The sequence below is a fragment of the Oreochromis niloticus genome, linkage group LG7 (genome assembly GCF_001858045.2).
Source record: "Oreochromis niloticus isolate F11D_XX linkage group LG7, O_niloticus_UMD_NMBU, whole genome shotgun sequence".
Classification (NCBI taxonomy): Eukaryota; Metazoa; Chordata; class Actinopteri; order Cichliformes; family Cichlidae; genus Oreochromis; species Oreochromis niloticus.
The window spans coordinates 55593525-55603746 of NC_031972.2; the positions used below are offsets into that span (position 1 = coordinate 55593525).

Consider the following 10222-nt stretch of genomic DNA (forward strand, 5'->3'; position numbering starts at 1 on the left):
TTTAGTGTGCTTATTGTTTCACACACTGCTTCTGCATTTGACCTTTCCTTATATAAACAAATGGATGGATGAACAGTGTAATATATGTCATGTTCATCTCATTTTCTTTCTTTTACCCAGTACTAAGACCTGGTAAAAAGTAGCCAATTTTTTTATTATGTATGTAAAACCTTTCAAGAACTTATGCTTCCAGAAAAAGTCAAAATAGGATTCATGTGTTTCATAGTTAGGTCATATATCTCTCCCCCTCTTAGATGTTACAAATGACAGAGATATTGGCATATAGCAGCAGTGTGCAGAGGACCGCAAAGGTGTACTAGGTGTGGGGATAACCATAGGTATGAGGAATGTGGGGCCAGATAAATGTTGTAACTGTGGAGGGCAGCACAGGGTGACATATGGGGGATGTGAAGCTAGGAAGAAGGCCATAGAGGTTGAGCAGGTTAAAATGGGTAACAACATAAGCTATGCAGAGGCTGTTAAAAGGGTGCAAATACAGAAAGGAAATACTGAGATAGGAAGGCTTCAACAGGTATCATCATCAGGTTTGACTCAAGTAGAGAGAACGGATACTGAAACCACAGTGGAAAAGATATGAATGTTATTCAATGCAGATATAATCAACTGTGCAGATCAAGTAAAATACAAGACAGAAAAAATCAAAATGATTGTGAGGGAAGTGTTTTGGTATGAGAGGGATTTCATGGGAGCATATACACAAAAGGCTAGGGGAGATGGGAAGCCAGGAACATCTGGAGACAAGATAATATGATCGTTTTGCAATAGAATCCCAGAAGTTTATTAGCAAATGGACAAGAGCTTAAAGGAATCATTAAAAAGAAATTCTAATAAGACATCTGATATAATTTGCATCCAGGAAACATGGCTCAAACCAAATTTAGATTTTGTAATCAAAGGATATAGCAGTGTATGTAGGGATAGGAAAGAAGGTAAAGGAGGAGGATGTGTAAAACAATGTATTCAGTATAGAGTTCTAGCAATAGGTATGCAGTTGGAATATACTGTAATTGAAACATGGACAAAGAAAGGAAGTATTAAAGTTGTTAATTTTTGTAGTCCATATAAAAGGCTGTCATTAGATTCTATGGAAGAAATGGATATGTACATAGAAGGAAAAGTGGAATGGTGTGGAGACTAATGCTCACAGCACAGTATGGGGAACTCATGGAAAGCAAAAAGTGTGTATGTTTGAATGATGGAAGTGGAACAAGAGTGAATGTAAGAGCAGGTACAGAATCAGTAATTGATCTCACTTTGGTTTCAGGTAGCAGGAGTTAGTAGATGGGAAGTAATTAGAGATAACACAATAGGTAGTGATCACTATCCTATAATGACAAAAATAAGTTTGAATGTGGAAGAGTATGGAATGGGAGCAGTAGAAATATGGAATTGGGAATCATTTAAGCTCATAAGTGAACAGGAGTTACAAAACGTTGATTTAAGTGTTGGTGTTGAGACCAAGAAGAAGACTGTACCGTGGTGGACAAAGAAATGTGATGAAGCAATTAAGGCTCAAAATAAAGCTTTCCAAATGTTGAAAAGAAATCGTAACACTCAGAATCTTATTGAGTATAAAAGGTCACAGGGTCATTTGAAAAGAGTTGTAAAAAATGCAAAGAGAGATTTGTGGAGGAACTTTTGTAATTCAGCAGGAAGACAGACTAAAATAAATCAGCTATGGTCAATGATAAGGAAAATGAATGGGATTAAAAGAGAATATGGGTATCCAATCCTGAGTGATGGAGAAATAACAGCAATTAGAAATGAAGAGAAGGCTAATATGATGGCAAAATCACTTGCTAAAATTCATATTTCAGACAAAATTGATGGAGAAAGGAAAAGAGGAAAAGGACAGACAATGGCAGAGAATGAAGAATTATTAAGACAAGAGGAAGGTACTAATGATTTACTAAATATATCATTTACAAAAACAGAATTGAACAGAATACTTAGGAAATCCAAGATATCAATTCCAGGATATCAACTCCTTGTTAGGAGAAAGAGGTAAAGGAGTCAAAGAGTTTTGGGTGGACAGAAACCCGGAAAGCAATAGAAACTCAAATGGATCAAATTAATATAAGCCCAGTAGTCCCATTACCAGTAGTGCCACCATGGATACTTCCAAATGCAAATGTAGACCTTATGTTGTTGCACAGGAGGAATAAAGATAAGGAATTTATTTGGAATTCTCATATAGTGCAGGATTATATGAATCATTTTTTTGGTTTTGTGCAAATTTATAAATATGCATCAAAAATACAGGCAATCAAGTGGGTGTGGCATTTAATGTTCCAGAATTCCAGATAAAAGTATGGAAAAGGTTCAATAATGGACTTTCAGTGTACACAGGGGAAATGTTGACATTATTGTTAGCTGTTCAGTGGGTGGAGAAAAATAAACCATTACGGACAATAATCTGTTAGGACTCTAGTTCATCACTGGCCTGCTTGGATAACAGTCATTCAGAAGCCAGACCAGACAATATGATGGGACTGATAGATAAATTTGTATGGATACCAGCACATTATGTTATTGGCAATGAAGTGGCAGATAAAATTGCAAAGTAGGCTGCTAAAGGAGATCAAGTTGATTTAAATAGCAGTATTAGCAAAGCTGAAATGAGGAGCATGATAAAACAGAAAATGAGGGAAAGATGGCAGAAGCGGTGGGAGGAGGAGAGGACAGGGAGAATGTTTTATTCTACTCAAAGGGAAACAGGGAAGCACGGGGAGAACCAGGAGAGAAGAGACAATAATATCTCGAATCAGATTTGGACAGACTGGGTTAAACAGTTCACTATTCAGCATAGGGAAACATCAAATGGGGAAATGTAGTCTCTGTGGAATATGTGAAACCACTGAACATGTTCTTTTGCATTATCAAAATTATTAGGAAGAAAGAAGCCAACTGATTCAAAACCTGGGAAAAAACAAGATTAAGCTAGACATAATGGCTTTATTGCAAAGGAACTCCAGATATGCAAATTTTATGGCTTTATTTCAGTTTTTGTTTTGTATTTATTTATTTTATTTATTTATTATTATTTATTTTTGATTATATATGAGCGTATTCCGGTCCACACTCCAAGCCAGTTGGTGGCGGTAATGCACCACATTGTTTTTTGCGAATCTCCAAAAAACGACTAAGAAGAAGAAGAAGAAGAAGAAGCAAATGATTGAGGATTTTAGACAGGCACCTGGAAAGACAGCCGGATACAATGCGAAGTGGTCCTGCGGGCGTCCCCGTTGCATAGAAACGAAAATCATCGGGCACGTCGCATATTTACAAACTTGAGCTACCTGTTAACCCCGATAAATGAAGGAAATCGTTTACCTTTTCATATGCTGGGAAAGAATAATTTTCCCGCGACAACAAGCGACGTTTAACCGGGCTTAACAACTGCGGCCAACGCTAGTTCTGTTAGCTTACTTGCGACTAACAATCGTTCCCTCCTGAGTGCGCTGTGAAAGGTACACTTCAGCACTTCAGAAAGAGAATGTAATCAGTGACGGGCTCAGTTTTGTTGTCAGTTTCTGTGAGCATCTGTTTTTACTGACGTGAACCCTGACGAACCAGGAATAAGTGAAGAAAAGGCGAACCTCAAGTAACTAATGGCAAGCTAGCTAATACTCCCTGGGCAGTAGCCGTCTATCGGAGCTCCTGTGGGAGCCTAACGGCATTTTTTCAGGTATTTATAGCAGCAATCAAAAAGTGAGGGAAAAGCAGAGAGATATGGCTGTTGACGCTGGCAGCATCCCTGAACTGGACCAAAAGAAATACGATGCGGACGAACAGGTGAAGATCATCTGCCTGGGAGACAGCGCAGTTGGTAAATCTAAGTGAGTATTAGCTGCAAGCAGCGATCAACAACATTTGAGCTTTCCTAACATTGTCTGTGGGGTTGACACTTTTCTCCTTCTCTCGCAGGCTAATGGAGAGGTTTCTCATGGACGAATAGTATCCTTTAGCAGTTTATACAGTTCTTTGTGGATCTAGAAAAAGCAGGTGATAGGGTGCCAAGAGAGGAACTGTGGTACTGCGTGAAGAACATGAGTGGCAGAGAAGTGTTGTGAGGCTGGTGCAGGACATGTGGTGAGGTAGGTGTAAGAGTGACAGATGAGTTCAAATGGGTTTGGGGTTAAGGGATCGGCAGAGAGCAGGTGGAAGAGGGGTTGGAGAGCTGGAGGTATGCACCGGAGAAAGATGGAATTAATGCCAATAGAGGCAAGACAGAATACATGTTTGTGAATGAGAAGGAAACAGGAGTAATAGTGAGGGTAGTGAAGGTAGATAAGTTTAAATACCTGTGGTCAACCATCCAAAGCAACAGACAGCGCACAAGAGAGGTGAAGAAGAGAGTGCTGTCATGGTGGAATCGGTGAAGACACATGTCAGGGGTGACAGAAGGGTAGCAGCAAGAGTGAATTGGAAGGTTTACAAGATAGTAGTGACACCTGTTATGGTGTATGGTTTGGAGACAGTGGGATTAACAGAGAGACAGGAGGTAGACATGAAGGTTGCAGAGTTGAAATGCTAAGATTTTCATTGGGAGGGATGGGAATGGACAGAATTAGAAATGACTTCATTAGGGAACAACGCAGGTTAAGCAATTTGGAGACATAGTGAGAGAGGCAAGCCTGAGAGCATTTGGACATGTGAAGAGGGGGGTAGTGGATACACTGGACAAAGGATGTTGAATGTGGAGCTGCCAGGCAGGTGGAAAAGAGAGACACCTCAATGGAGGTTTATGGATGTAGTGAAGGAGGACCTGCGGATGGTTGGTGTGACAGAGGAAATTTTTATTTAACTTTTATTTATATAGGCATCCAATCCAATGTCTAATACACAAGAGAGACCTGTTTTAGATAAACATAGTATAATTACAACAATAAAAGAAACAAAGATACTAGTTTTGAAGTTAGATGGCTGCAGATGGTCCACCGTTTTAACCCCTAAAGGGAGCAGTCAAAAGAAGAAGATGAAGAAGCAATTTATAAATTGACTACTTAATTTTAAATTCAAGCAGGTGGGCTAGGAACAAAGACTTGGACAAAGATTGTCTTAGCCTTAAGATGCTTTGAAGAAACAAGGTGCATATTGTTAAGATCCTTAACTCCTCGTGCAGTCGTCCCCAGCAGTTGTCAACCTATGCCTTGACGCTCTACAAACACACAGCCACTGTAGGAAACAAGACCATAGCAGTTGGTAAGTACCGTGCATTTGCTGTGACAGCATAAAATATTTGAAACCAGTTAAAAATAATCTGCAAAACTTAAATTACCAATTTTTTTTTTAATTATTATTTTGATCCAAAGATTTCTGGGACACTGCTGGCCAGGAGAGGTTTCAAAACATGCATCCTTCATACTACCACAAAGCACATGCATGCATTATGGTAAGAACACATTTATTTGCTGCAAGTGTGCATGAAGAAGTGAGGATTAAAAGTAGTCTGAAAAATGTAACTATGTTGTCAGCAACAAAGGTGAACTTTTTGCTAAATCTTTCATCTTTTTTTTTTTTTTTTTTTTAGGTTTTTGATGTTCAAAGGAAGCTCACATATAAGAATTTAGCCAACTGGTATAAGGAACTAAGAGAGTACAGACCAGAGATACCCTGCTGCGTTGTTGCCAACAAAATTGATGGTGAGTCTGCACATTAAAGTTGGTGTGGAGTTCTTGTAATGACTGTATGCAATAATGTTAGAGTTGAATGTGTGACATGATTTCTTTAGGTTGCAGTATTTTTTAACTGTTTTGTCCAGCAAACTGGACTTTGTAATTGTGATTGTTTTTTCACATCTGCAGCCGACATGAAGGTCACACAAAGAAGCTTCAACTTCGGGAAGAAGCAAGGACTCCCGTTTTACTTTGTGTCAGCAGCTGATGGAACCAATGTAGTTAAGGTCTGAGCGGCTTTCTTTCTTCTCCTGTTGTTTTACGTAATGTGACTCATGTGAAAGTGTTCATTTTATAAGCCAATTATCAACTTCAGTCAGTGTAATCATTATAACATGTTCATACCACCTGAACTTCTACTGCTGTCTGATAGCTCTGACTGTGTACCTCTTTCATCAGATGTTCAGAGACATGATCAAAAGAGCAGTGGAGTACAAGCAAAACCCCAGTGACTTCATGGATGAAGTGATGCAAGAATTAGAGGTACACTAGCTTCTCTGATTACTAATGTGCTTGTCCTTAAGCAACTGTAGAATTTTAACTTCAAAGAATTAAATATTTGATTGTGCAGTACTTAAAGTAGGAAATATGTGTTTATAATCGTCCTTTATTGTTTTAATAGGATTACTGGAGATCCTAACTCAAAATCAGCATTAATAGAGTTAGGAGTAGTGACGAGCTATATATATTTACTGGATATTAAAGAAGGATCCAGCTGTCATTATATTACCTATTGGTTTGTAAAGCCAGGTTAAGTCTTGATAGCATTTTGGCTGCTGTCTTGTTTGTTTATCGTATTTAGAGTGCCAAGTTACTAGATAACGTTAGCAAGCTTAGTTTTGGAAGGCATCTGCTAATCAGGAGTTAAAGTAGGATTTGAAAAGAGGTGGAATCCTAAGATTAGGTGTGCAGCGTGGGGAAAAGTTACTTAGAAACAAGTCACAGTTTGTATTGCTGCTGAGACTCACTGATCTTGGATTTAGCTGACTGAATTCAACAAGATATAAGCAGATGTTGCTTAAGTTATACCTGATTTCCAGCTCATAGACTATATATAAAATTAGTAGGAAAGTTTGAATTTAGTGAGTAAATTTAATTTAATGTCTAATGTAGCATCAACAGCTTAAATTTACACCACAGTCTGCACTGCAACCCATCCAACTTAGTGCATCACCATCTACTGTACCACAGTATTGCAAACTAACCTGTTTTCACGCAAACTTTGAATAACAAAAAATATTTTACTTTAATTTGTTTAGCAAGACATTTCACATTATTTAAAATACATAACTTCAGTAACACATCATCTTTATATCTAATACCTGATTTTAAAAAAACAACAACTCTAAAATGAATTAGGACTTTACAAGTAAGTTTTAAATTTCAGCTTTATAAAATGTCGCTTGCTGAGCAGTTCTTACCTTTGAAAATGATTCATCTTCCTCTCCCATCCAGTCTTTATCTCTCCCTGGGAAATACAGCAACTGTAGATATAGGTAACAAAACACACTATGGTACAATCTGCAGAAAAGCAGTTTGAATTTGGCGATGTTTGTTGAGCTGAGTGAAAGCAGCATTTGAAATCACTTCCTACAAATTTCAGAACCACAACTTTATTTACATCTGCACTGTGAACGCACCACAGGGATACAAAGTGAAGAGGTGTGTGTTTAGGGTGTAAGTGAGACTGTGGGATGTCATTATTTTCTTATTACTACATGCTGTCAGCTGGAAGCACCTCCAGGCTGCAGCACATGAAAAATTAAATCCCTCAACAGTATTATGTAGCTATTATTCTTCCTATCAGATTTAATTACGCATTTAATGAAGGTGCCGGAACACCGTTCCGGATCGTTCCAGCCCACTTTAACCCCTGTTGCTAATAGTGTTAAGTAACATACAAATTGAAAACGAGTTTCAATGGCCAAAACTGAAAGATCAGAATTCTTAATACATTTAAAAGCACAAAAAATCAATATCATTTGTCAGATTAGTGCATTAAAAATAGGTGAAACCTAGTGAACATCTGCAGACTACAACTGCCTCTTTACGCTTGTGTCATTTAAAGTGGTTCCAATTTTTAATATAAATTTATTATATAACGAAATGTACAAAATGTACAAACAACATTTGTTTTTGGCAAAAAAAAGTGTAGTTATGAGAAAATTTACTAATAACTGTTGATGATAGTGCTGATATCCTCCATTCACTGCTTTCTTACAGAATTTTGACCTCGAGAAGAAAGATAATTCAGAGGCAGAAGAGGACGGATTGAAGGCAGAGAGTCCAGAGTTAGTTTAAAACATTTCTGATGACACCTAAAGGATCATTTCTGCTGCTTCTGTCCGGTGTCAAGACATCTGAATCTCCGTGACCGACACTATCAGCAGGAACACTAATTGTAATTTTGGTGGTCTGCTTTTTAATTGATTGGAGGATGGCGCACGGTAATTTAGTGATGTTTTAAATTACTGCCCTCCATCTATCTAGTGACGGTAGCGGGGAATAATAAATGTGGTGGAATGAATAGGATTTTTGTTGTTTACAGAGCTCATTTAGCTGCTGTCATTCATACTTTGAACAATATCTACTATTCTTAAGGTAGAAAATGAATGTTTGCTTAAGTGTGGAAAAATTACTATGTGAAGCATTAAAAAGTAACTCGCACAGCAAAGAGAACGTGTGATTATGAACTGTACTTGCTGCTGTTCTCAGTGTTTGTGTGTAGTGTTGTGTGCCGTGCCAGCAGGGGAGCTGCATCTGTCGGCTGCATTAATTTTATGATTTAAATTTTGTGTGTTTTTTATCACTTCAATAAATGAGAACTTAATGTACCATGCAACCAAATCTTTATCATGTCTCTTTCCATCTTGCTGTAATGCAGCAATAGTAGCAGAGCACTAAATAATCAACTCATCACCATTTTATAAGAGAAAACGCCAATAAACTGCCAGGGATATGAGTAGATGATAACAGAGATATTAATTAATATTCAAAGTTAGGTACTAATGTATTTAGGCAGAGACACAATTTTGTATTTTTGCCACCAAAGTGGATTTTAAATGAGTCAAGATGTGCAGACTTTAATGCAAGAGGTTTATTGAAATTTTTCATTAGCGTCTATGAATAATGGCCATTTTTATACATAGTCACCCATTTTCAGAGGCCTGGAAAACTTGACTCATTTTAAATGTAAAGACTGGATGTAAGACTTCTTTTGCACTCAGTGCTTAAGTCTAGAGCCCATTAACATCACCAAATGCTGTTTCCTCACTTGAGATGCTCTACTAGGCCGTCACTGCAGATGCCTTTAGTTTCTGCTTGTTTGTGGGCCATTCTGTATTCAGTTCATGAAAAGAGTGTTGAGAGTTATGGCTTAGCAATTAAAAAATATCCCTGAGAAGCTCTTGGGTTGCTTTTGCAGTATGCTTTGGGTCATTATTCATTTGGAATGTGAAGTGCTGATTCTGGACAGAGAGTAAAGCCCCGTACACTTCTATCACCAGTCACATCAGCTGCACTGTATCCATATAAGCCCATGAGACAGCATTGTCTCAGCCATGTTTGAGTTGATGGTAGATGGACTGATTCTTACATAGCGCTTTTCTACACAACTGGAGCACTCAAAGCACTTTATACAACATGCCTCATTCACACAATAACTTTTTTCTAAGTGCTCTCATACTCCAGTGGATGCACCAGAAAACAGCTTGGGGTTGAGTATCTTGCCCAGAGTCATGCAGATGCGAGAAGCCAGATCTACCTCCTGAGAGCATGATGATGGTTCGGATGAGCTGTCTATAGCATACTTTATGCTCTAGACAAAGTTTTATCTGTTCAACCAGCTTTTCTTCCCCAGAACTATGCAGCATCCTTAGATGTTTCATGGCAAAGTCTAATATAGCCTTCTTTTCCTTGAGTGTACCGAGTGGTTTGCACCTTGTTATAGTTCCATTCATAAACTATAATATAATCTCTTGATTAATGGACGGTATGCCGACCTTCTCATGAATATTTATGCCTTAGTTAGATGTTAAGGGTTTTTCCCACCAAGGACAGAATTCTGAAATCATCCACTTTAGTTGTTTTCTGTGATCTTTTGGGTCTTTTTAGTGTCACTGAGTAGACATTTATTCCCTTTAAGAATGTACCATTAGGTTGGTGATTTGACCGACCCCTCCTTAAGTTTTTGCTCTCTGTCTTATGCTTTTATTTTGCATTTTTTCAGCCTAATTATGGGCTCCTTCAATTGCTTTGATGATCCTTGGACCTGATACTGAACAGCCTCACCTGGCAACAAACTGGCTCTCAATCATATCAAATCATCTTACTTTTGAGCCTCTAAAAATGGGGGACTATACTATATAGTTTTGCTGTTTAAGATCAACTGTGGCGGTGTGCAAAACAACTAAAAGTAGTATTGTCCAAAAGCCTGTAGATATGATGGCATGTTTACCCTTTGTGTCGTATTTCCATTCAATAAACCACTTAAGAGACTGAAGTCAAAACAAGTAGACAAACCC

General features: G+C 38.1%; 1 protein-coding gene across 1 annotated transcript; it reads left to right on the forward strand.

Moving 5' to 3' along the window:
- Positions 1-3190: 3190 nt before the first annotated feature.
- Positions 3191-8541, forward strand: rabl2 (RAB, member of RAS oncogene family-like 2). Its single transcript, XM_003440559.5, has 8 exons — positions 3191-3860; positions 3949-3978; positions 5147-5226; positions 5337-5416; positions 5555-5666; positions 5829-5926; positions 6099-6182; positions 7923-8541. The coding sequence occupies exons 1-8, from the start codon at positions 3754-3756 to the stop codon at positions 7998-8000; spliced, it is 669 nt and encodes a 222-aa protein (XP_003440607.1). The 5' UTR covers positions 3191-3753; the 3' UTR covers positions 8001-8541.
- The last annotated feature ends 1681 nt before the right edge of the window (positions 8542-10222 follow it).

What these genes read in the sequence shown, in the direction of transcription:
- rabl2 (XM_003440559.5), top strand. Translation starts at nt 3,754, where the DNA reads ATGGCTGTTGACGCTGGCAGCATCCCTGAACTGGACCAAAAGAAATAC. An exon ending in AAACAAGACCATAGCAGTTG is followed by an intron (nt 5,227 to 5,336) that starts GTAAGTACCGTG and finishes TTTGATCCAAAG; the next exon opens with ATTTCTGGGACACTGCTGGC. An exon ending in AAGTGATGCAAGAATTAGAG is followed by an intron (nt 6,183 to 7,922) that starts GTACACTAGCTT and finishes GCTTTCTTACAG; the next exon opens with AATTTTGACCTCGAGAAGAA.